Source organism: Pseudonaja textilis, chromosome 15, assembly GCF_049901715.1.
Source record: "Pseudonaja textilis isolate UNSWEBS1 chromosome 15, rPseTex1.2, whole genome shotgun sequence".
In the NCBI taxonomy this organism is placed as follows: domain Eukaryota; kingdom Metazoa; phylum Chordata; class Lepidosauria; order Squamata; family Elapidae; genus Pseudonaja; species Pseudonaja textilis.
Window position 1 is genome coordinate 3,971,266 of NC_142004.1, and position 26,959 is coordinate 3,998,224.

Genomic DNA, 26,959 nt, shown 5'->3' on the forward strand with positions numbered 1-26,959 from the left:
TAGATAGATAGATAGATAGATAGATAGATAGATAGATAGATAGATAGATATAGAGAGATAGGTAGAGAGAGAGAGAGAGAGAAGTAGATAGGTAGCTAGATAGATATATATAGAGAGATAGGTAGATAGGTAGATAGATAGATAGATAGATAGATAGATAGATAGATAGATAGATAGATATAGATAGATAGATAGATAGATAGATAGATAGATAGATAGATAGATAGATAGATAGGGTACATAGATGCCAGCAGTCAATTCCAGCACCAAAGGTCTGGAAACACACACACAGACCCCCCCACCCTCTTCTCTGTTCTTTGGGGTCCTGTTTGCTCTTTCTTGCTCTAAATAGAAAATAAAAATACAGATCAGGCGGTGGGAAAGCCGAATAATGCTTGCAAAGATGCCCGTGTCATTTGCTGCAAAATTGTGCCACGGAGGCAAACCAATTGCATCAATCAAAACCGTTTTGGAGAAGCATCCATCAGTTTCTCTTGACCCAAGCCTTCTCCTTTAGCCCAACGTTTATGTCTAAAAATCAAATTGAGGTTGGTTTTTGTGCTTTTAAAATAGTCGGGCGGTGCGCCTGGGCCAACGGTTGGCCTCCTGGATCAACCAAGGGATATTCCCATAATAGGGGAGGCAAAATGACCGCCACCACAAGATGGCCTGGAATGGCTGTGAGGGTTTCTTGGCCAAGAAATGGGGTGGGGTGGGGGTGGGGGCTCTCTGTGTGCTTGGCTGCTTTTTTTGCAGATGTTTCATGACCAAACTAGTTAACATCATCAGTGCTAGAAGGGATGGGGTGTCTGGAGAGGAGGAGGAGGAGGAGGAGGAGGAGGAGTTGAATAACTGTAGGGTCCTTAGTGCTCTCTGTGTTTGGCTGTTTTCTTGCAAACATTTAATTACCAAACTAGATTACAGCATCAGTGCTAGAAGGAATGGGGTGTGTGGAGAGGAGGAGGAGGAGGAGGATGGGGGATTCCTTGCGACGCTGTGAGCTTGGTGGTTTTCTTGCAGAGGTTTCATTACCCAACTAGATAAGATCATCAATGCTAGAAGGGAGTGATGTTTCAGGAGGAGGAGGAGGAGGAGGAGGAGGAGGAGGAGGAGGAGGAGGAGGAGGAGGAGGAGGAGGAGGAGGAGGAGGAGGATGGGGGATTCTTGCGAGCGCTGTGAGCTTGGTGGTTTTCTTGCAGAGGTTTCATTACCCAACTAGATAAGATCATCAATGCTAGAAGGGAGTGATGTTTGCGAGGAGGAGGAGGAGGAGGAGGAGGAGGAGGAGGAGGAGGAGTTGAATAACTGTAGGGTCCTTAGTGCTCTCTGTGTTTGGCTGTTTTCTTGCAAACATTTAATTACCAAACTAGATTACATTGTCAGTGCTAGAAGGGATGAGGTGTGTGGAGAGGGGGAGGAGGAGGAGGAGGACTGTAGGGTCTTTAGTGCTCTCTGAACTTGCTTTCTTCTTCTTCTTGCAGACGTCTCATTACTCAGCTAGGGACCATCATCTGGCCAGTGGGCTCTCTCTCAGGTCAGCCAGCCTCTTGGTTTCCCAAGGGACCTTTGGAGGTGCCAAGTGTCAAGGAAGTGCATCTCCCGGCCACCCTCCCGGTTGTGCGGTCTCTCTGGACTTGCAACATCGGGAGGTCCACTGGTTCCTTGCTCCTGCTCTGGAGCCCCACCAAAGCCACCTGGATGGTGGTGGTGGTGGTGGGGGCACTCGCTGGCTTAACCCCTGCTCTGCCGGGACCCTGAATGAACCCTCACCAGGTGAGGGTGATAAAGAACAGGACAGGTAGAACTCTCCAGCCTTGGTGATGGAGCAGATCGACGGGGCTGTCTACCCCTCTCGAGGGGATGCTTGAACAGAGAGAGAGAGAGAGACAGAGAGAGAGAGAGAAAGCGATAGATATAGACATAGAGAGATAGAGAGACAGACAGACAGACAGACAGACAGATATAGAGAGATAGGGAGGGAGAGAGAGACAGACAGACAGACAGACAGACAGATATAGAGAGATAGGGAGGGAGAGAGAGAGAGAGAGACAGACAGACAGACAGATATAGAGACAGGTAGGTAGGTAGATTGATGATAGATAGATAGATAGATAGATAGATAGACAGACAGATAGATAGATGGATATAGAGAGAGACAGACAGATAGATATAGAGAGATAGGGAGAGAGATAGAGAGAGACAGACAGACAGACAGATAAGTAGGTAGATCGATGGATGGATGGATGGATAGATAGATAGATAGATAGATAGATAGATAGATAGATAGATAGATAGATAGATAGATAGATAGATAGATAGATAGATATAGAGACAGACAGACAGATAGATAAATGGATATATATAGAGATAGAGAGAGATGAAGGACAGACCGACAGATAGAAAGATAGATCGATGGATGGATGGATGGATGGATGATAGATAGATAGATAGATAGATAGATAGATAGATAGATAGATAGATAGATAGATAGATAGATAGATAGATAGATAGATAGATAGATAGATAGATAGATAGACAGACAGGTAGATTGATTGATAGATTGATTGATTGATTACGGATCGGCCGGTCCGCTTCTTCGCGGGGCGTCCTGCGAAGGCTCAGAGGCGAGCCCGAGGCTCGAGCGGCGGCAGGGCTGGGTGAGAAGCTGGCATCGATCCACGCGGGGGACGTGGTGCCCGGGAAGGGGCGGGAGGAGGGGAGGGAAGGGAGGAGGGAGGACAGGCGGCTGGTTTCTCTGCGGTTTCTAGCCGCCTCCAGAGGAGGGGCCAGGGATTCCCCCCCCCTCCCCACCTCCTTTCCCTCCCCCCGCCTTCCTCGGTTCCCCCCGTTTCCCCGCCCCCGCCAGCATCTCGCCTGCGCCATTCTTGCTCAGGGCAGCGCGCGATAAGGCGGGGGGAGACAGAGGAAGGCTGCGGGGGAGGGGGGTCCGGGTGCTATAGGGCGAGGGCGACACTCCAGGTCGCCCCCTTAGGGGCCAGGAGGCGTTGCCCCTCTCCCCGCCCTCCCCTGCCCACCTTCCCTCCCTCCCTCCCTCCCTCCTTCCCTGCCCCCGGGCACCCTCGCTCTCCGCCTGCCAGGCGTTCTGACGTGTGCAAGCCCGGCCGGGAGGAGGGGAGGGGGCGGGTGAGAAGGGGGTGAGGGAGCCAGCCGTGCGCCTTGGGGTGGGGTGGGGTGGGGAGGGGCGAGGAGGGTCTTTTCATTCCAACCGAAGACTGTGAACCCCAAAGAGAGGGAGGGTAGGGCGATGGGGAGGCGGCGAGTGGGTTAGTAGAGGGAGGGAGGGAGGGAGGGAGGGAGGGAGAGAAAGCGGGAGGGGGGAGAGGGAAAGAGAGGGGGAGAGGGAGGGAGGAAGAGAAAGAGAGGTGGCCGGAGAGAGGGGGAAAGGGGAAAGGGAGAGAGATAGAGGGAGAGTGGGAGACCTGGAGGAAGGGAGAGAAAGGGGTGAGGGGAGAGAAGGGGAAAGGGGGAAAGGGAAAGGCGGGGAGAGAAAAGAGAGAGGAGGGGGGGAGAGGAAGGAAGGGAGAGAGAGAGATTTGAGAGGGGAGGGAAAACAGGGAGAGAAAGAGAAGGGGGAGAGAAGGGAAAGGGGGAAAGGGAAAAACGGAGAGAAAGAGAGAGAGGTGGGGGGAGAGAAGGGGAAAGGGGGAAAGGAAAAACAGGGAGAGAAAAAGAGAGAGGTGGGGGAGAGAGGAAGGGAGGGGAGAGAGATTTGAGAGAGAGGGGGAAAGGGAAAAACGGAGAGAAAGAGAGAGAGGTAAGGGGAGAGAAGGGGGAAGGGGGGAGAGGGAGGCAGGGAGAAAGGAAGAGAAAGAAAGAAAGAAAGAAAGAAAGAAAGAAAGAAAGAAAGAAAGAAAGAAAGAAAGAAAGAAAGAAAGAAAGGGGGGAAGAGACGGATGGAGAACGCTGCAGCCGCGAAGGGTCGCCGCCGTGGAATCCGGAGAAGCGCCGGATTTGAACCCCCCTCCTCATTCGCTTTTCTTTCTCTCCTCCTCTCCCCCCCACTCCCCCCGCCGCCTTCCTAGGCTTGTCCTCCAGCTCCTCCCCGCCTCCACATCAGGAGCCAGACCGGGTTGGGGAACCGGTTTGCGCCAAACGCGGCTGATACCGTCTCGCCGGCGGCGGCAGCCACAGCAGCCGGAGCAGCAGCCGGAGCTGCGCGGCCAGGAAGACGGGGCTTCGCGGAGGAGCCGAATCTCCAGCTGGGCGGGCCGCCCCCTCTCTCCTCTGAGGGGGGCCGAGAAGGAGGAGACCCTTCCTCACTCAGGCCCACCCTCCACCGACTCTACCTTCCCCCTCCGGACCGAAGCTGAGCGATTGACTGGAGACTGATCTCCCCCCGCCTCCGAGACTCGGGGAGGGGGCGGGCTATTCTGGGGGGCTCGGAAGGGTGCTTGAGTAGGTCCCTCCTTGGGACGGGGGTCCGTTAAACACCTGGGCGGAAGAAGAAGAAGAAGCGCTCCCATCTATTTCTCAGCAGAAGGGAAGGAAGAGACCTCGCTGCTGCCCCCTCCCCTCCCTGCCCGGCCCCCCCGCCCCCGCCTTGAAAAAAACAAAAGCTGCTGCAGAAAAAAAAAACAGGCACCTGAGCCCCTTTGGCTCTTTCCGAACTGCCTTTCTGAAAAGATGGACTTTGGGAATTTCCGGCCTCCGCTCCACTACATTCTTCTTCCCGCCTGCCTCAAAAGGACCTGGAAAACTCCATTCATCTTTTCTGCTTGAAACTGACCGGATCTGGGAAACTGGCCGCTTCCCCGCCCAGGGCATCTTGGCCGATCGTTGCTTCTTCGCGCAAGTCCCGTCGGATCTCGCCGAAGGCTGGATGGAGCTGCAGTTTGGACGCGAAGAGAAGAGAAGAGCCTGAGAAACAGGGTGTGTGTGTGGGGGGGGATAAACTACTCCTAAACCCATCCTGGGGCACCCCAAGGAGGCGAGAAGGACCCCGCCAGCCTCCCATGCCTGGCCCACAGAAGGCAGCAGCAACAGCAGCATCGCCAGCATGGCAAGGCCTGGTCCGGGGGCGCTGCTTTTTGCCAACGGGTTGGGCTTCCCCCCCACCAACATGGCCCGGGTGGTGGTGTGGGAATGGCTGAATGAGCACAGCCGGTGGAGGCCCTACACGGCGGCCGTCTGCCACCACATCGAGAACATCCTGAAAGAAGATGCTCGGGGCAGCGTGGTGCTCGGACAGGTGGATGCCCAGCTCTCTCCGTACATTATAGATTTACAATCCATGCACCAGTTCCGTCAGGATACAGGTAAGCCTCAACGGGTGTTACCCTCACGGTAAATGCTTGGGTGGAGGGAACAATTAAAATCCCTCCCTTTAATCACAATTGAAAGCACGTATATTGGGGAGGGGGTTTAATGGAGGGAGGGAGGGAAAGAGAGAAAGAGAGAGAGAGAGACACCCTCTTCACACGCTGAAAAAAAAAAACAGGACAGGTTGAGGAAAACAACAACCCTGACTCGCTAGATTTCTACTTGGAAGGCATCCCTGGCAGGCTAGTTTTCTCCCTGCAGGGAAATGGAAGAAGAATAGCAATTTCTTCCCATTTGGGGTTCCTTTCTGGGACAGCAGATGTCCCCCACCTCTTGGCTGCTCTTCACGTTGGCTAACATTTTGGAGAGTGGGAGACCCAGACACGACAAGCAAAATCCAGAGAGAGGTGGTGGTGTGGTTTTTAAAAAAAACAACCACCCTCGACTGTTGCTTTGCAGTTTGCAGGGGTGGGTTTGAGAAATGCTTTTATTCTGCAATTCTGTGTGTGTGTGTGTGTTTGTGCAAATCTCCCTCTTTTAAGATTGTTGTCCTTCCAGAAGAGCAATGCTCGCCCTTCCTTAGAAAGGTAGCATGATCGCCACAAAGGTTACTACAAGCAATAGCAGCAAAGACGTTAAGGTTGGAACATACGAGGCTTACAACCGCCCAGTAGATATTTGGGTGTTTGAGGTCTGATTTGGGTACTCAGCAGCCAGCCGAAAATTGCAGGGTGCTCCGGTATTTCGCCGTATAAGGGATAAACAACCACCACCACAACTATCCGGGTGGAGTTATAAGACAGGGTCTGGGAAGGCCCCAATCTTACCCCTCGTCTTTGCGCTACTCCCCCGCTCCAAAAAGAAGGATGGAACATTGCAGGATGATAGCCAGCTCCACTGCCCATGGGATGCAACGGGCGGCTTATTGACGTCCATAGGATCTCCCTCTGCAGTTGAGGTGGGGGGGGGTAGGATTGTGCCAAGCTTTCGAATCGGAATTGTGCGTGTGCGTGTTGGGCACTCTCTTTTCTTTTTCTTCCTTCCTCCTGTGTGGAGCTACGATGCCAAAGATGTGGTCATCCAAGAGTTTGTTTTTTTTTTTAAAAAAAGAAAAACAGGTTGTTTTTCAAAAACAAGACAAGGCCAGTCGCCTTCCTCAGATTTGTGGGGTGGCCTGACGGATTTGTGCGTAGAGGGAGGGTGGGGGAGGAAGTCTTGGGGCACCCTAAGAACATCAATCTGATATCCTCTTCTGCTTTGCTGCCGGAGACAGTGGGGTGCAGCTCTGAAGCGGGGAAATAATTCACTTAAAGAGAATAAGCTTCTAGATCTCATGAGGGCAGGGAAAGTGAACGGCTGCTGGTGATGTACACTAGAAGACACTGTGGTCCATTGGTAAAGCTGAACTGCAGACTGTATTTGCTCCTTTATATAGATTTCAGAATGGAGCTGGAAGGCACCTTGGAGGTCTTCTAGTCCAACCATCTCAAGCATCTATGCCATTTCAGATACAGGTGGCTGTCCAATCTCTTCTTAAAGACCTCCAGTGATGAAGCACCCATAGTTTCTGGAGGCAGGTTGTTCCACTGGTTAATCGTCCTCACCGTTAAGGAAGTTTCTCCTTAATTGCAGGTTGCTTCTCTCTTCGATTAGGATTAGTTTCCATCCGTTGCTTCTCCTCCTGCCTTCAGGTGCTTTGGAGAATAGCTTGACCCCCTCTTCTTTGGGGCAGCCGCTCAAATATTGAAATACTGCTATCGTGTCCCTCACTGGTCCTTCTTTTCTCCAGACTAACCATCCTGGTTCTGTTTTTATTATTATTTTCCTCTCCGCTAAATTCCCTGCAATTGATCTTGTTTACTTTCCTCTTTGGGGTTGCCAGAAATCCAGAGGGACCGTTGAAACAGATGTGTGTTTGTGTATGCGTGTGTGTTTACGTGTGTATTTTCAACAGAAGCGAGTTGATTCTTTTCAACAGAACTGAAAAACGGCTTGATCAGCTGAGCGTCTCTCGGCCTGTCAGCCTTTTAAACCTTCATACCCGATAGATTTTGGAACATCCTTATTTAGATCACTTGACTCTATAGTCAAGGCTGTGGTTTTCCCAGTTGCAATGTAGGGCTGTGAAAGTTGGACCATAAGGAAGGCTGAGCTCCAAAGAATGGAGGCCTTTGGACTCTGGTGCTGGAGGAGAAGGGACCAGAGAGTCCCTTGCATTGCAAGGCGATCCAACTGGTCAGTCCTAGAGGAGACCAGCCCTGACTGCTCTTTAGAAGGTCAGATCCTGGGGATGAAACTCAAAGACTTTGGCTACCTCATGAGAAAGAAGGACTCCCTGGAGAAGAGCCGAATGCTGGGAACGATGGAGGGAAGAAGAAGAAGAAGAAGAAGAAGAAGAAGAAGAAGAAGAAGAAGAAGAAGAAGAAGAAGAAGAAGAAGAAGAAGAAGAAGAAGAGGAGGAGGAGGAGGAGGAGGAGGAGGAGGAGGAGGAGGAGGAGGAGGAGGAGGAGGAGGAGGAGGAGGAGGAGGAGGAGGAGATGACAGAAAAGGAAGGGGCTGGATGGAGTCACTGAAGCAGTCAGTGTGAGCTTAAATGGATAGGATAGGATAGAGAATAGAATAGAATAGAATAGAATAGAATAGAATAGAATTCTTTATTAGCCAAGTGTGATTGGACACACAAGGAATTTGTCTTTGGTGCGTAAGCTCTCAGTGTACATAAGAAAAAATAAAATACATTCATCAAGAATCGTAAGATACAACACTTAGTGATAGTCATAGATTACTATAAGCAATCAAATCAGTGGTGGGATTCAATTTTTTTTTACTATCGGTTCTGTGGGCGTGGCTTGGTGGGCGTGGCAGGGGAAGGATGTTGTAAAATCTCCAGAGGTGGTAAAAATTTCTGCTACTGGTTCTCCAGAACTGGTCAGAACCGGCTGAATACCCACCTCTGAATCAAATCATACCTAGGTTACTACTACGCAACCAAAAGGAAAACAAATAGAACAATATAAATTGTAAAGATACAAGCAACACGGTTATAGTCATAAGTGGGAAGAGATAGGTAATGGGAAAGACGAGAAGAAGAATAGTACTACAGTCTTACTAAGTAATTTGACAGCGTTGAGGGAATTATTTGTTTAGCAGAGTGATGGCGTTCGAGGAAAAACTCCCCTTGTGTCTAGTTGTTCTGGTGTGCAGGGCTCATAAGTGTCGTTTTGAGGGTAGAGTTGAACCAGTTTATGTCCAGGATGTGAGGGGTCTGTAGATATTTTCCCAGCCCTTTTTTTGACTCGTGCAGGATATACAGGCCCTCCATGGAAGGCAGGTCGGTAGCAACTGTTTTTTCTGCAGATCAAATTATCCTCTGAAGCCTGGGTCTGCCTTGTTGGGTTGTCCACCTTGCCCCAAGCTTGCCAGTCTTTCTGGATTTTCAACCAGGGTTGATAACGCTATAGATGCAAACCCGATGGGTCAACACCAGCCTTCCAGTTGGGCAGGAGGAGTTTGCCCCCCCCCGGTCTTCCCAGCCTGACTGGAAGAAAACTAGAGTTTGTGTTTATTCCGAGGACGGTGCTCTGTGGGTCACAATAATTCTCCCTTGGTGTCGAAGGTCCCTGTGGAAAACAACAAAAAAACATATTTTTTTGGTCTAGTTCCCGCTGAGTCTCACCGGTGGCTCCCTAGGGCTTTCTAAATTGCACACGCTGATCATCAACAGCCTACCGTGCAGAGGTCCCCTGGTCCCCCTCCCATAAGTGTGTACGTGTGTGTGTGTGTGTGTGTGTGTGTGTGTGTGTGTGTGTGCGTGCAGCAGTCTTCCTCTGCAGAAGGCGCAATGTTTCCAAAACAGCCAGGATGCAGTTGAGCATCTCACACCAAAGCTTTGGAGAGGGGCGGGTTTGATCGGAAAGATTTCATCAGCCGCCCTGCTTTGCAAAACAAAACCCAAAAAAAAACCCCAACCCCATCCATAACTCCAAATTTCCTCCAGTTAGTAGATGGGGAGAGAAGAATTGATTTGCAAGAATTATCCGAGAGGGGGTTCACAGGTTGGGTTTAACCAGAGAAGCACCCAAGAATCAATCCTTCCTTCCTTCCTTCCTTCCTTCCTTCCTTCCTTCCTTCCTTCCTTCCTTCCTTCCTTTCTTTCTTTCTTTCTAATGTTATTGAAATTAACCATTAACCCCTGGAATGTTTCCCCTTCAGTGGTTGTGAATGCTCCATCACTGGAGGTTTTAAGAAAAGATTGGACAGCCATTTGTCTGAAATGGTATAGGGTCCCCTGCTTGGGCAGAGGGTGGACTGGAAGACCTCTAAGGTTCCTTCCTACCCTTTTGTTCTATGTTCTACTGCAGTTTGCTAAAATATTCAACTCTTTGCTTCAAAAAATAGAATATAATAGAATCTCAAACGTTCTTTTGGGCTCTATTCTGATTGATCGATTGAAATGTTGAAATACAAGAATAGGACAAACTCAAAGCTGAAAAAAAAGGAAAAGACAAAACAAAAACAAAAAGAAAAGAAATAGCAGAAAAATAGAAAAGGAAAGAAAAACGAAAGCCTTCCCGTCTTCTTTACAGCAGTTATAACTTAACAGGCGATCCTCGAGTTACGACCACAATTGCCTCGCTTAGCAACAGAAATTTTGGACCCACCTCTAGTAGTAAGTCAAGAACTACTTGTGAAACATTTCAAGTATCTTGATAATTAAGAACTAATCCATCATAGTCACTTTTAAAAAAATTAAAGCCAAGAGAAAGGAGGTGTTTATTCATTCAGACATGTTGCATCCGTCGTCCTGTATTTTCATTGTTAAAAATAATCCCGGTATGGATTTTGTATGTGATGACTGGATATAGCCTTCAGGAGAAATATCCTAAGATCTTAGTTCTTTAATACACTTCCAGCATAACTGGTAATAATTGAGTAGTAGCTGTTTTCATTTAACTGCACTGTAAAAACAAGGCTAATGTTCTAAGCAGAATCGTATAATCTCTCCTTTGATTCAGCGTAGAATAAAATGGGTATAAATTTGAGAATTATCACAAAGGAAAAAAGAATCAAAACAATCCCAAGGAGTGGCAGATATATAGCCACATTTACTTAAGTACAAATAAAAATAAATAAATGACAAATATGACCTCCCATATAATAAAATCTGATTTTGAAGAATCGCGCTGGTGTTCACAATTTTTCATTAGCCAAGCTGATAGCACTTTAAATCAACTGGGAATTATGTTCTTTAAAAAAGCAACAACCTCATAATTAAATCTTTTATATTAGCTTTATGTTATCACTGGCAGCATATAAGAGTGACATGCTATAACTTTTAAACTGACATGTGATCATAACGAAAGTTGGTATTTTTAAAATTCCATTTTCTCTTTCTCAAGGCTGACACTACGCAAGACTGTTATGGAGGTAAAATATTGACTGGGTGGAATAACAACAACTAGTATTTGTGATACATTTTTCATGTTCAGTTGACTGAGTTTCAAGTTTAATAAATAAAAGTAATAATGATGATGATAATAATAATAATAATAATAATAATAATAATAATAATAATAATAATAATAATAATAATACTTTGAACACATAGCATGTCACCACCAACAGCAAATGCCGCCTCTGCAATGAGAAAGATGAAACGGTTGACCATTTAATCAGTGGATGCAGTGCCCTGCCCTTTAAGAAGCCAACTCTGGCCTACGTCATTTACAGTCCCCTATGACCCTGTTTCCCCCCTCCCCCATGGGTGGTGTCATAAATCATATTCTCCAGTTGAGCACCTTCACAGGCTGGGTATCATCAATCGCGTTCTCCGATTAAATATCTTCGTGGGCAAACGCTCTGGTAGTTTAGCTACAATCTTTTAAAGAGAAGAGTCGGAATGTACTTTCGCTTCCAAACTGCTGCACGGCTCTTCCAGATTTCCTTCCTCCCCCTCCCCACATTTTTTTAAATGGAAACTACTAGGCATAGGAATGTTTTATGAGTTGACATCAACATCTTTTTAGCATCATGATGACCAGAATGAGATGCAGTATTCCGAGTGTGGCCTCACCTTTGCGTTATGAAGTGGTACTGCTGTCACTTCATGTGATCTCGAGGCTATCCCTTTGTTGACCTAGGAATGAATCTATTGGGGGGTTTTTTTTGGCAGCTGCAGCACACTGCTGGCTCATCCTTAAATAGTTGTCCAGTAGGTGTTCTAGATTCTTCTCACAGTCTCTGCTGTTGAGCCAGGGACCAGCTATTCTATACCTGTGCATTTATTTCTTCTTGCCTAAGTGATAGGACATCACTTATTCTCACTGCTGAATTGCATTTTATTGGATAGGGCCCAGGGTTCCGCTCTCTCTCTCCCTCTCCCTCCCCCTCTCCCTCCCCTCCTCTCCCTCTCTCCTTCCCCCCCTCTCTCACTGTCTCCCTTTACCTCTTTCCCTCTTTCTTCCTCTCTCTTTTTTCCTCTCTCCCTCTCCCTCTCTCTCTCCCTCTCCTTCCCTCCCTCTCTTGTTCTCCCTCTCCCTCTCTCTTCCTCTCTTCCTTTCCCTCTCTTGCTCTCCCTCCCCCTCTCTCTCCCTCTCTCCTTCCCCCTCTCTCTCACTGTCTCCCTTTACCTCTTTCCCTCTCTCTTCTTCTCTCTTTTTTCCTCTCTCCCTCTCTCTCTCTCTCCCTCTCCTTCCCTCCCTCTCTTGTTCTCCCTCTCCCTCTCTCTTCCTCTCTTCCTTTCCCTCTCTCGCTCTCCCTCCCCCTCTCTCTCCCTCTCTCCTTCCCCACCCTCTCTCACTGTCTCCCTTTACCTCTTTCCCTCTCTCTTCTTCTCTCTTTTTCCTCTCTCCCTCTCCCTCTCTCTCTCCCTCTCCTTCCCTCCCTCTCTTGTTCTCCCTCTCCCTCTCTCTTCCTCTCTCCCTTTCCCTCTCTCGCTCTCCCTCCCTCCCTCCCTCTCACTGTTTATTGAAGATGACCTAAAATTTAAAATGCAAAAATGTTTGCAGCTTTACATCTGCTTTCTTCCTTTGATGAGTATTTTGTTTAAGATAAGACGGTAATCCTTACCTGGCTATTAAAACCTTTGATCTGCTCCACCAACACGCGCAGGGTTTGTCTCCTGTTCTTTCTAATTGCTACCTTCCCCGTTTCTTTTCTTTTTAATTATTATCCTTTGAAACACCAAAAAAAAAAAAAAAACCACGTCACCCTCATTTGTTCTGTAGCAAACCTGTCACAGACTGTAATACTGGAACTTTGAAACTGACAATCTTTCAAGGGAGAAAAGAAATAGCTTTCCAGACAAAAGGCTGGGAGAGAGAGAGTCCAGCTGCAAAGTCAGGCTGGAGGTGCCAATTTGATGCAATAGGCCGGTGGATTCCACAGAATTGGGAGAGTGGGGGCAAGATTGCTCATTGTAGAAAGCAGTTGTGTATTTGGTTTTGTTCATTTATTGATCACATTTTGGAACAGAAGGGAAGGGAGGGGAGAGGAGGGGAAAGGGGAGAGAAAAGAAATAGAAATAGAAAGAAATAGAAATAGAACAAAATATATTGGTCAAGTGTGATTGGACGCACAAGGAGGACTCTGGGTGGTACATAATAAAGCATTTAAACTGAAAAACAGTATACAAAAGTTAAGGTCTAAAAAGAGGCGAGCAATGATTCAATGATCAAGAATGCTTCTTTCTCCGTAAGTCCTTCTTCCTATTGTCAAACGATGGCCGTCTTGCAATATTTGAGGGTCTGCCACAGAGAAGAGAAGGTCGAGCTATTCTCCAAAGCACTTGACCACAAAACCCACGGGTGGAAGATCATTAGAAGAGATCCGACCTAGAACTAAGGAGAAATTTCCTGCAGTGAGAACAATTGACCAGGGGGATGGTTTTTGCCTTCAGGAGTTTTGGCTGCTCTTATCACTGGAGGGTTTCAAGAAGAGACTGGACAGCCACTTCTCTGGAATGGTACAGAATCTCCTGCTCAAGTAGGAGGTTGGGAAGGAGGACCTGACTCTGGAAAGAGGGCAGAGAAGAGCAACAGATAACAGATAATGGTTGGAAAAGACCTTGTAGGTCATCTAGTCCAACCCCCGGCCCAAGAGGGAGACCCTACACCATTTCTGATAGGTGGCAGTCCAATCTCTCCTTGAAAGTGTCCAGGGATGAAGCTCCCACAATTTCTGAGGGCAACTTCTGTTCCATTGGTTGATTGTTCTCACGGTCAGAAAGTTTCTCCTTATTTCCAGGTTGAATCTCTCCTTGGTCAGTTTCCATCCATTATTCCTTGTCTGGCTCTTCGGGTGCTTTGGAAAATAGCTTGACCCCTTCCTCTTCTCGAAAAGCCAGACAAAGAATAATGGATGGAAACTGACCAAGGAGAGATCACCCTCAGAAATTGTGGAAGCTTCAGTGGGATTTTACACATCAGCCTAAGCCACGGTTTCTTAAATAAACTTTAGTGGCTGGACTGTCATCAATTTAAGCCAGACACCATGGTTTACACACACACACACACACACACACACACACACACACACACACACACACAGAGTTTATATTCCCAAATATAGTGAATAGTTAAAATAAACAACTGTGCTGTACACAATAATAGTTGGAGCTATTACAAAAAAAAGTCAAACTAGAGAGCTGAGCTATAGCAATCATTGGACATTAACTTTTGCAAACGTTGTATTGTTTGACTTGCTGTAAGTACGGAACAAAGACTGAAATAATACACATGAAGTACAAATAATTCTAATTCAAAAGGGTGAAAAGGGATGGATCTATTTTTCTCCTTCCTCTTCTCTCTTTGTATAAAATAATATAACATCATGGATGGATGGATGGATGGATGGATGGATGGATGGATGGATGGATGGATGGATGGATAGAGATAGCAAGAGATACATCTAAATAACTAAAACAAATCAGAACAATATTTTAATTTGCCTAGTAGTTCGTCATTCCCAGACTGCGTTCACACAAGCATTTGCCCTAACCTTGGCAAGTGTTAATCTTGGTTTTTCTGCTTAGTATTTTCTCTGGTTTAAATCTACCTTCCTGCCCCACAAGCTTAGATGTTGATTCTGTGCCTGAGGCCAAGGGGCCAATTCAGAAACCAGATTTGGTATGTGGAGGGAAGGAGGAAGGGAGGGGAGATCTAGTCACTTCTGTTTTTGTGAGGCCGCCAGCCTGCTGTTGGGATCTGGTGCATGGAGACTTCCAGCAACCACCCAAATGGTGCATTGCTCCCTGAGCCAATACTGCAGGAGACGTTGGCATGCTTGCCTGGTGCTTGGATGAGATTCCTGGGTCACCCCCAAGCAGGTGGCCAAGGGCTTTGTCACAACTGAAGGGACTTTTCTATCTTCCTCTGAGCTGGAGCCAATGAGAAAGGGAGAGGGAGGAAGAGGAAGGAAGAAAGGAAAGGAAGGAAAGAAAGGAAGGAAGAAAAAAGAAAGAAAGAAGGAAGGAAGGAGGGAGGAAAAGGAGGGAAGGAAGGAAGAAAAGAAAGCGGGAGGGAGGGAAAGGAAGGAAGGAAGAAAAGAAAAAGGGAGGGAGGAAAAGGAAGGAAGGAAGGAAAGAAAGAGGGAGGGAGGAAAAGGAAGGAAGAAAAGAAAAGGGAGGGAGGAAAAGGAAGGAAGAAAAGGAGGGAGGAAAAGGAAGGAAGAAAAGAAAAAGGGAGGGAGGAAAAGGAAGGAAGAAAAGAAAGAAAGAGGGAGGGAGGAAAAGGAAGGAAGAAAAGAAAAAGGGAAGGAGGAAAAGGAAGGAAGAAAGAAAGAGGGAGGGAGGGAGGAAAAGGAAGGGAGGAAAAAGGGAGGGAGGCGGAAAAGGAAGGGAGGGAGGAAAAGGGAGGGAGGGAAGGAGAAAGAAGGGGAAGAGGAGAAGAAGGAATGAAGGAATAAGGGAGAGAACTCAAGAAAGGAAGAAGGGAGGAAGGAAGGAAAAGGGGAGAGAAGGAAAGGAAGGAAGGAAAGGAAGGGAGAGAGAGTGAGAGTGAGAAGGGGAGGGGAGATTCTTGTCAACCGCAGGAAAACAGGAATCATGGCAGTTCAAATAAATTCAGGGTAGAGTCACGGGGACTGGATAGAGCTGAGCCTTTACTGGCCGGATGCCCTTCCTAGCACCTATGTGGAGTTCACAGCAAATATTTTCTCTTTGCACCTGAGGAAAGGAAGCATCTGCCGCTACCTGGGCTTGAACTCTCCACCTTCCGAGTGGGAGGCGAGCGCCTTCACCACTAGGCCACCACGCTGCTCAGTCTATTGCACGCTAACCCTCTCTACAAGATTCGGAACTACTTATGGTCCAAGTAAACTGGCATAAAAGTCAAGGAAGGGCCGGACTTCCATCTCTTGTGGGCATGCAAGGACTCCAGGCTGATGATACGCTTGCTGTCCCCTCCCTGCCTCGGGCCTAGCCTGGGCCATCTCCTACTATACATTTGTGACCCACCCGAAGTAGGAAAAGCAGCGATCTCTTGCTTTTTCTGCAAACCGTTGACGCCCTGTCACCCAGCTGCGAAGGCGAGCGTCTCTTATATAATTGTTTGCAACAGACCCTTCCTATCCGATCCGGCCAATTCGGGTTGAAACGCTGCGGCTGAGCAACCTTTGCACGGAAGGAGGAGGAGGAGGAGGAGGTTGAATGAGGCAACCTGGGATTACTCCCAGCTGTCAGCTTCCCTAGGCATTCTTCCTCCCGGGTGAAGGAAAAGAGCCGATTCAGCAAAAAGCAGATGTCTAATTCAATCTTCTGCTTTCTTGCTAGGCTGCTTAGAAGGCAGTTGATTAATAGCCATAATTACAGCAATTAACCAGCCTGGACAAACAGAGATGAGGTGAAGAGTGGGGGAGAAAACCCTGTTTTGTGTGTGTGTGTGTGTGTGTGTGTGTGTGTGTGTGTGTGTGTGTAGGAGGGTTGCACGTGGAACCTGCTGAATACCACCTCTGCACACCACTAACCCGCTTTCCAGCTCCGTCCTCCTGTGCAGGGCAACTAAAGAAGACCCAGCCAATCAGCTGGGACTCAATGGGAGGCAGAGAATAGATGGGGATAAGGCCAATCAGAGGCGGTATTGGCCGATTCTCCAAACTACTCAAAATTTCCACTACCGGTTCTCCAGAACTGGTCAGAACCGGCTGAATACCACCTCTGATATGAATGCGGTCTCCAACTTCACTGTCCATGTGGTGTTTGAATTTGGGTGTCATCATTCCAACGAAGCTCCCCATTTCATTTGGCACTCAGAAACAAAGTTAATCCGAGTAAGGATTTATTGAAGAAGTCATACTGGCCCATCTGAGAATCTGAGAGTTCGGGGTTTCCCCTTTCCCAATTGAAAATTCAAAACCCATCCTCTGCACCCACCAGTCCATCACATGGCCCAATCCACCATTGTCCCAACTGAGAAAATCCCTCCAAACACTCGTCTCCAGGTGCAGGGTCACTTGTCCTTGACTCTCTGAGAAAAGAATGTTGTTGTGTCTAATCTTCCACCTCTCTATGAAATCCACCCCTTCCAAATTCCCATTCACTAAATGTGTCCGCTTCAAAGCTTCTGAGTAACATATGGCTTCCAAAGCTGACACTGGGCAGTTGGATTCATTCAGTAAATCATAGTTTGGGCTCATGCAGAATTTAGCCTGTGAGGTGAACCCAAGCAAAGCAAACAGCCTACGGCCAATGGAGAGATGTGGATCGCTCTAATTGATCCACTGACAGATTATGTGACATCAAGTCACCGAGGATGTTCAGCGACCACGGATAGATTTTTCCGTGATGATCTGGCTTGAAGCAATCTTTGAGCTCTTCCCCCAGCAGGGGATCGATTCAAGAATTGATATCTCTTGCTGATTCAGATCAGCTCCCCAGTTTTCCCCGACGGGATTTTTGCTCTTACCTCTCCTAGAATCGAAGAAAGACCACAATTTATTTTTTTTTTAATCATCCTGTCTTCAAATACAGTCAACATCAGGTTGATGAGACTTGGCTTGCTGAGTTATTAATTTAATAATAGCCCAAACTGCTTGGGTGGAGGGAAAAGCTCATGATTAAAGAGGTAGCTTGGAAATTACGGGACGTGTTTGGAGCACACCCGGAGTCAACAACCACAATTGATTAATGTTTGCATGGTGTGGAACTTCTTCAACCCTTTGTTTTATGGTCTGTGGTGTCATGCGGGCCGGGGAAAAGGAGTGACTTGGGTCAAACCCCAAGGAAACACATTGCACCAATAATAAAAGAGGATATTGGTAGCTCAGGGTTGAATGGTGAGGTCCTTGGTGCTCCCTTGGTAGGTTTCTGGCAGACGTTTCATTACCATACTAGGTAATATTATCAGTGCTAGAAGGGAGTGAGGTTTGTGGAGAGGAGGAGGAGGAGGAGAAGGAGGGCTGTGGGGCCTTAGTGCTCTCTGAGCTTGGTGGGTTTCTTGCAGACGTTTCATTACCCAACTAGGTAACATGATCAGTGCTAGAAGGGAGCCTCTGTATTTTGATCCCATGACCCATGGAGAAAGCTGCAACAGTCGTCGGTATGAAAAATATCCCTAAAAAATATCCCTTTTTTCAGGACTGTTTTTAAACTTCAAACAGTCACTCAATGAAAAGTCATTAAGTCGAGGCCCATTTGTTAATGAAAAAAACCTAGTCTATTTGCTTTTTATTACAAGGGTTTTTTTTCTTCGGCTAGATAGAGCAGTCCATGAAATAAATATCTGTGAGGCAGCCAAGGGCTGAGATTTTTTTTTCTTCAAGGCCATTTCCAAAGAAGCCAGGAGAATAATCCATTCAAAATCCAGGGCTGATCGGATTGTTAATGAAGTTTTCTGCGGATTCCTAGTTGAAAAGGATCGCACCAAAAGGACACATATAATAGACTGGATGAAACTAGTATTAGTATCGAGGGAGGTACTAATACCGCTCTATGAAGCCTTAGTAAGACCACACCTAGAGTACTGCATCCAGTTTTGGCCACCACACTATAAAAAATATGTTGATGCTCTAGAAAAACTACAGAGAAGAGCAACCAGGGTGATTAAGGGACTGGAGGCTAAAACATATGAAGAACAGTTACAGGAACTGGGTTTGGTTAGTCTAATGAAGAGAAGGACCAGGGGAGACAGGAGAGCAGTCTTCCAATATTTGAGGGGCTGCCACAGAGAGGAGGAAGGGGGTCAAGCTATTTTCTAAAGCACCTGTAAGCCAGACAAGGAATAACGGATGGAAACTCAACAAGGAGAGATTCAACCTGGAAACAAGGAGAAACTTTCTGACAGTGAGAACAATCAACCCATGGAACAGAAGTTGCCTTTGGAATTTGTGGGAGCTTCATCCCTGCAGGCTTTCAAGAAGAGATTGGACTGCCATTTGTTAGAAATGGTGTAGGGTCTCCCGCTTGGGCGGGGGGGTTGGACTAGATGACCTACAAGCTCCCTTCCAACTCTGATTGTCTGTTATCTGTTATGTCCCTTTTAACATCTCAATCAGAGGGAAACACAGACCGTGGTGTTAAAAGCCATTTTCATTCCCCGAAACGCCGCACGGCTTTAATGAATTACAACGAAAGAAAGAAGGACGGAAAAACAGCCGGATGAAAGGTTTTAAAATCCCAGATTTTAATGTTTGAACTACATTTGGTCAAGCTTGTGGTCTTCATTGTAGGTCGGATTGCACAAGCGAGAGAGAGAGAGAGAGAGAGAGAAAAATCATGCAAAATCGCTGGGCAGATCATCCTTTTCGATGGAAAGGTTAGAACATATCAGGAAGCCCCTTGGGTGGAGTCGAAATGATATCATAGGAAATTTAAAAAAAATACTTCTTTTTAATGATGTCGGGGGGGGGGGAGGACAGTGAGAACATAGAACACAGAGTAAAAGAGTTGGAAGGGATCCCAGAGGTCTTCTAGTCCAGCCCCCTGCTCAAGCAGGAGACATTATATGCCATTTCAGACAAGCGATGGTCCAGTCTTTTCTTGAAGATCTCCAGTGATGGAGTGTATTCAAGTATTGGTCTAGCCAATGTTTTGTATGCCCTAGTTAGTAGTGTGATATTACCAGAGAAAAAGCTACGTAGGATTAGGTTAACGACTCTTCATGCCTTATTGTTGGTGTGCTAAAGTAGGTGGTGCTAAAAGCCCAGCCTTTATCTGCAGAGTTTCTGTGTGCCCCCTTGCAACCTAGATCCAGCCCCCTCCCCTGCCTTTCTTGATAGCTTCTCCCTCCCCCCTCAATATCTCCCTGGGATCTTGCTGCTGGAGAGGGCTGCAAGCGATAGCAGCAGGCCGCTTGCCAAACCATGTTGGCTGAAAGCAAACGCCATGGAAACTGCTGGCGTACTGCTGTTTAGTTTTACGAGCCCCTGGGGAGGGATGCATAGTTTAACGTAACACTTCAAACATCATTATTGATTGCATGCATGGACTCTGTCGAGGGCTGCCTCAGCAAACCCTGGGATGGGGGGTTGCAGAAAGTGTTTGCGTGTCTGTGTGTCTCCCTCTGTGTGTGCGCATTGTGTTCCTCACAGAGCAGGGTGCATCCTAAGCCATGGAGGGATTGCGCCAGGCCTACAAGAATAGAGAGAGAAATCACCATTTGTTTGTGATCCAGCCTTTATTCTATTTGCAAATAAATTGATGCGGTGAATATATGCAACACACTTTCCTTTGCCGATTTTTTTCCCCCACAACAACAACAATCCTGGAGGTGGGTTGGGATGATAGAGAGGAGCCGAAAGTCAGCTGGTCGGCTTTTAAGGTGGGACTAGAACTCACTGTCTCCTAGTGATTGGCCCAAAGCTATCCAGCTGGCTGTCATGGCAAAAGCAGGACTAGAACTCACCGTCTCCTAGTGATTGGCTCAAAGTCATCCAGACAACTTTCATGGCTAAGCCAGGACTAGAATTCCCAGTCTCCCAGTTTCTACCCAGGTGCCCTAATCACTCGACCAAGCCGCCTCTTCCAATTCCATTTTTTTTCAAAACAAACCACGATTTATAATAAATCCTATACTGGGTGTTAAGCCTCCAACTTTGCTCACCTAAGGATCAGGGACTATTTGGGCAAAATTGGGTTTGCCCACCCATCTTTTCACGTTTCCAAAGCACACCCATCTGCCTGCGGCCTCCAAACGCTGCCTGGGTGTTGCTGCAACAAGCACCTTCCTCGTTCTGGGTATCTTTCTATCCACACCAGGTTCCTCCCTTGGTTTCAACCGCCCAGCCAGTTTGGAGCAGAGTTTGGTTAGTCTCAGGGCTTTGCCCTCTGGCCACGCCAACCGGTCAGCCCGGCCATTGTTCTACCTTGCCGTGCCTTGTCAGGTAGAATAAATGCCAGCTTTCCTGTGGATGTTTCCACGCAGTCAATGGAGGGAGGGAGGGAGGGAAGGTAGCTTTTGCTCAGATATTCTTGCTGATGTCACTTTTCTGTTGATCACTTCCCGTTTTGTGGTTCTCAACCCTCAGCAGATTCCATCAGAGGTCACTGAGGGAGAACTTCCCTTCCCTTCTCGTTTCCCTTCCCTTCCCTGCTTCCTCCCCTCCTCCTCCTCCTCTCATTCCCTTCCCTTAATTCCTCTCTTCTCCCCTTCTCTTTCCCTCCCTCCCTCCTCTCATGACAGGCAGAACAAATATCTTTTCTTCTACAGTTTTTGCTCTGTGAACTTGAGAAAGAGAATATCCAAATGGAGATAAATAGATCAATTAGTTGGACAAAACTGCTTGGGGGGGGAGGTTGGACTAGATGACCTACAAGGTCCCTTCCGACTCTGTTAATCTGTGTTACTGAAAAACTACAAGTTGTTCACAGGGATTCTAGCTGATAGACTGAAAATCATTTTGCAAGAATTTTTTTCCTGAGGCTCCACCTGGTTTTGTTTTGTTTTTTAACCTAAAAGAAACTGAAAGGAGAAATGGTGTAGGGTCTCCTGCTTGGGCAGGGGGCTTGGACTAGATGACCTACAAGGTCCCTTCCGACTCTGTTAATCTGTAAAGAACAGAAGTTGCCTCCAGAAATTGTGGGCACTTCATCCCTGGAGGCTTCCAAGAAGAGACTGGACTGTCCTTTGTCAGAAATGGTGTAGGGTTTCATGTTTGGGGTGGGTGGGTTGGACTAGATGACCTCCAAGGTCCCTTCCAAATCTGTTATTCTGTATTCGGTGGGACAGCTTGCCTTCGGAAGTTGTGGGAGCTCCATCACCAGAAGCTTTCAAGAAGAGACTGGACTGCCATCTGTCAGAAACGGTGTAGGGTCTACTGCTTGGGTGGGTGGGTGGGGTTGGACTAGATGACCTACAAGGTCCCTTCCGACTCTGTTAATCTGTGTTATATCACTTGGCGGTCTCCCTTTTCTTGCAGGGACCATGCGCCCAGTCCGGAGGAATTTTTATGACCCTTCTTCCGCTCCCGGCAAAGGGGTGGTCTGGGAGTGGGAGAACGACAACAACTCCTGGACCCCTTACGATATGGACATCTGCATCACCATCCAGAATGCCTACGAGAAGCAGCACCCCTGGTTGGACCTCTCCTCCTTGGGGTTCTGCTACCTGATCTACTTCAACAGCATGTCGCAGGTGAACCGCCAGACCCAGAGGAAGCGCCGTCTACGGCGACGCATGGATTTAGCCTACCCGCTCATCATGGGCTCCATTCCCAAGTCTCAATCCTGGCCAGTGGGGACCAACTCTGGCCACCCTTGTTCGTGTCAGCAGTGCCTGCTGGTCAACAGCACCCGGGCAGCATCCAACGCCATCTTGGCTTCCCAACGCCGGAAAGTCTACGCGGGCAATAGCAACGGGACGCTGGCAGTCCGCCAGAGCAATACGTTCAACGGGACGGCCTTGTGGTCTTTGGGGGCTGTGCCGGCAGGAGGGGTGTCCAAGATGGAGCAGTCGCGTTCCGCCAACGGGGTGCCAGCTGCCACCGCCTTCTCCCGAAGTCAGAGCGCACCCAACAATACTCAAGTTCCGGGTCAAAATAATCTGAACCGACCTGGGACACAGCGGGCGGCCATCCTAAGTAGCAGAGCCTCCATCCCACCTGGGTAAGTGTTGGAGAGCTTGCGTTCCTCAAAGCATCAGGTGGTGGGACTTATCTCCGGGGGTTGGGGGATGAGTCTGCCTACCGAGATGAGGTGGACGAGTTGCTTTCGTGGTGTGGAGACAATAACTTGGTCCTCAACACTGATAAGACCAAGGAGCTGATAGTGGACTATAGAAGGAACAGATCAGACATCCAGCCCTTGCTTATCGATGGCGACCGAGTGGAGCAAGTGGCCAGTTTTTGAGGAGGTTCCCGAGGAGCCTGTGCCAAGTGCGCGGGAGCGCAGGATGATTCATAGAAGAGAACAGCTGGAGCAGCACAGGCGCCTCGGGAGTAAGGATGCAACGTAATGGGCCCTCCCTCCAGGGAATATAAGCCTGGTTTCAAAAGGTTTTTGCTTTTGCAGAAGGCAAAAACTTTCTAGGGACTCAGCATTGTGTGTGGCGACTCCGGCTTATCTGAAGAATTCTGTCGAGGCTTTTCTGTTTGGACTAATTGGCTGCAAGCCATCTTTTATCTACCAAGAAGTTTATTTGTAGATTAAAGCAGTGAAGGTTTGAGTTCATGCATTTGTTTGAGATTTTCTTGCTGGTAACCGGGTTGGGTCAGAACAGTCTCAGCTGGTGTGGGGAAAGCTGCGTGCCAGCATTAGGCAAAGCACGCCCACCAAGCCACGCCCACCACGCCACACCCACCGAAAACAATTTGAATCCCACCACTCTTTGGTGTGCTCTGAGCTTGGTGTTTGTTTGCAGACACTGGACTGGCCAAGTAGGTAACATCATCAGTGCCAGAAGGGAATGGGGAGGAGGAAGAGGATTATTGTGGGCTGTCTGAGCTTCGTTGTTTCCTTGCAGACATTTCCTTACCCAACTAGGTAACAACATCAGTGCTAGAAGGGAGTGGGGTTTGTGGGAAGGAGGAGGAGGACTGTAGGATCCTTGGTGGTGTCTGAGCTTGGTGGGTTTTCTTGTAGGTAAATGTTTCCAAATCCAACTTGGTGCTTTTTGAACATAATAATTTGTTTGCAGACGTTTCATTGCCCTACTAGGTAACATCAGCAGTGCTACTGAGTGTGAGATTGGCTCCTTGTTTATATACAATATCTTGTCTTGCCCGTGTTGTTGGGACTGTAATTTCCCCCCTGGTATTTGATTAGGATATTGTTTTCTTCTTGATTGTTTGTCTGGTGTTAATCCCTGCTTATCTGGGTATAGGCTGCTGGAGAGCGTGTGGTTTGGTCTTTTTGGTTCCTTCCCGCTTAGCTTTTTATTGTGAATGGTGTGTAAACTTATCTCTGTGTGTCCATTGATAGCTGATTTGCCTGAATGGCAAGCTTCCAAGAATTTCCTACAATTTTGGGATTTAGCTTGGTCTGCATATAAACTCGATCTATATAAACACCACATTAATTAATGAGGTTACCTTGTTTGGTAATAAAATGACTGAAAGCAAACAATGAAAGATGACTCTGCAATTCAACCATGCTAAGAAGTCGAAGAGGGAAAGAGGGAAAGAGCGAGAGAGAAATAGAAAAGAAAGGGTAAAGATACAAAGAACTCACTCATTAATTCTTTACAGCAGTTACAAGCACAAATTCTAACTCTCTGCGGTTAAACATAATTTCCCTTTTTCTATCATCTATCCTGTCTAATCATCAAAACAATACTTGATAACTTAGTGGGTTTTTTTTTTTCATGCTTGAAACTTTGCATGTTGTTCCAGCTTTTCCTGAGAGTTATATTTTGGCAAGTTTTTGATAATACGATACGTTTTGGCACTTCAAACGTATGCAGTTTTGACCAGGTTCTTTATGATAGTTGCTTTTGGTATTTTGAGGTTTTTTTAAAAATACATTTTTGGTAGGCGTATTTTAATGCTGCAAATGGCACCATCCAATTTGGAACAAAAATGCACATCTTGGTACATACCTGGCTGCTCATTTGTAGTTTGGGAAACTGCAAAATAATAGGCAAATTTAAGAAAAAAAAACAACAAGCATTCTAGCCTGGGGCTGGAATGAATGCAGCTCTTAGTTATTTGTATTTTGTATATATTTTCTGTGCCATTTGTCCATCTTCTGCATTACTTATTGCAGATTGCATTTTTTTAAAAATCTTGTTTTGTACTACTATACTGGAACCTCCCGGAGTCTCTCTCTGGAGTCAGATATTATCCCCAAACAAATTAATTTTGGAAATAAATAATATGATACCCAGCACTATTTCTTTTTTTTTTTCAAATTTAAATCTCTTTGGGGCTCCCCCAAATGCCACTAACTATTCTACATTGTAGAGAACATTTGGTTTCTTTTTTAAATTCAAATAAAAGTGCCCTAGTTAAGTATCCTCCTTTAATCACAGAGAAAAGCTATTCAGAGTTCACTCAGAGGAGTTACAACAATCAGCCATAGACACTAAAAACCAATTGTTCCTGTAATTATTGAAATACGAATATGTTCCTTAGTGTGTTTTAATAGGCAACTGAAAATCTGTGATTTTTCGTGATGTTCTTTTCAAAAAGCAATGTTACCACTTTATCGTTAGGGATGTTTTACATGTGTGGAATATTATGATCTCTATTATTACTATTGTTACATGACTGTTATTAGCAGTATTACTGCTGTTATTATTATTAATAATAATAATAATGATAATTGCATATGAGATGATGCTTTTTGGATGCTCTCTTTGGAAGACTATATGTGGCTTGATGTTATTAATAATGCACTTTGTTGTTAAGCTTAGTATTTAATTATTAATGAAACATTTAATTTATTTTTGAGTTATTAAAAATTTAGCCTAATAATTAAAATGAAGATGACGATCATCACCATAATAAGCAATTTTTAAAAAATAGCAGGGTTTGTTCCTATTTCCAGATCCATAGTCTGGTGGAGATACAACCCTTAGGATTCACCAGCTGTTCCAATAATAAGAATAGTAGCAAAAATAATAGCACTACCAATACCAATACCAACAGTAGAAACAACAATAGGGACTAACAGCCATCATAGCCGTAACAACAATGGCATAAACAGTAACACTAGTTAACAATAGAAATAGGAAGAATAACGATAGGAACAATAACGTTGACATAACAGCCATAGTAACAACAGCAATGAGAAAACACCAACAACAATAACAATAGCAAATCCTAACAACAGGTCCAATAGCTGCCCAAAGTCATTTTTGATGCGAGATGGGCAGCAAATAAATGTAATAAATAAATGATGGGAGAGCAACAGTAGCGATAACAACAGTAGTAGCATCCATGCAATAGCTATAGGAACAATAACAACAGGAATAATAATGGTAACAATCCTCGCAATCGACATGACAGTGCCAAACTGTCTTGCTGCACACTATCTATTTATCTATTTACTGTCATCTATCTACTATCTCTATCTGTCATGTCTGCCTGCCTATCTCTCTCTCATCTATGATTCGTCTATCTATCTCATCTATTTCTCATCTATTTATCTATCATCTATTTCTCATCTATCTATCTCTGTCTGTCTATCCTTTGTATAACCCCTATTTCCCCAGGGATAACTTAACACAAACACTCATTATTTATCTCACTCTGTCCTATCATCGTTTTATCATCATCTAATATTTATTTTTTACTTAACTCATCTATCAATCACTTCTCTATTTCCTCTCTACTTAACTACCTATCATCTATCCATCCATCTTTCACTCACTTATCTGTTCATCATCTCTCCATTATCCATTTGTCTACCTATCGCTAGCCAGCCAGCCAGCCATTAACTATCTGCACAGCTCTTCTGTTCAGTCTATATCCATAGGGGATCCATAGGTATTGTCTTCCAGATGTTTTGTGTCTCCCATAGTTGTGTTTCACTGCCTCTTCGCATTCTGCTACCTTCAGTGACATTTGAGGCACCATGTTAGCTTCTTCCCTTCACATCATCTTCTTCAACAGATGTTCTGCAGAGGGGTTGGCTCTTCCCCTACACATTTTCCAGCATTTGACCAAAACTTGGCCAACAGCCATCTCATGAGGGCATTGAAAGCTCCTACTGTAAATGATTTTGTAGGAACTGAATCTATTTCAAGTGTTGGGTGTTTTTTTTGTCCTGGACAAAGGATTCTAGCCTGTGTTTTCATATCAGCATCTTTGCGTTTGGTAGGTAGGCTCAAGTCACTCATTTCCCCGCCTCCTACGAATTTATGAGCTCTGTCTGAAGTTCGTAATAAATAGCACAATATCTAACCCAGATCTCTGTTCTTCTGAGTACAAAGCAACCAAGAATTCCCAAGAGTTCCTTTCCCCCTTTTTATAACAGAAATAAGGCAGGGGCCAGAGCAGAGATCGCCAGCCTCCTGCTCACAAAAATTATTTCGTTGTTTCAAGCATTATAACTCACTTCATGGACGTAAAGCTCTCTAAACAGTGGCTAAAGGCAAGAAATATCTTCAGTCTTGCGTTCTGGCCTTTCATCAAAACAAGCATAAAACATGAAAAGGAAAATAAAATGGGGAAAAAGAAAAGGCAGGGAAACGGCACAAAAATACTACATAGTGCTAAAATAAACAGAGCAAACACAGATATTTGTTCGTAGTTATGCCTTACAGTGCATTTTGTCATAGAATTAGTCATTAGTCAAACATATAAAGAA

The 26,959-nt window shown here is 46.2% G+C and overlaps 1 protein-coding gene across 1 annotated transcript in view; it reads left to right on the plus strand.

The window, feature by feature from the left end:
* Positions 1-4,232: 4,232 nt before the first annotated feature.
* Positions 4,233-26,959, plus strand: part of DTX1 (deltex E3 ubiquitin ligase 1) — a 33,389-nt gene continuing 10,662 nt past the window's right edge. Inside the window, exons 1-2 of the mRNA XM_087913225.1 lie at positions 4,233-5,276; positions 21,631-22,315. Of these exons, the coding sequence (XP_087769351.1) occupies positions 5,018-5,276; positions 21,631-22,315 (944 nt within the window). The 5' untranslated portion in view covers positions 4,233-5,017. The remainder of the gene's footprint in view (positions 5,277-21,630; positions 22,316-26,959) is intronic.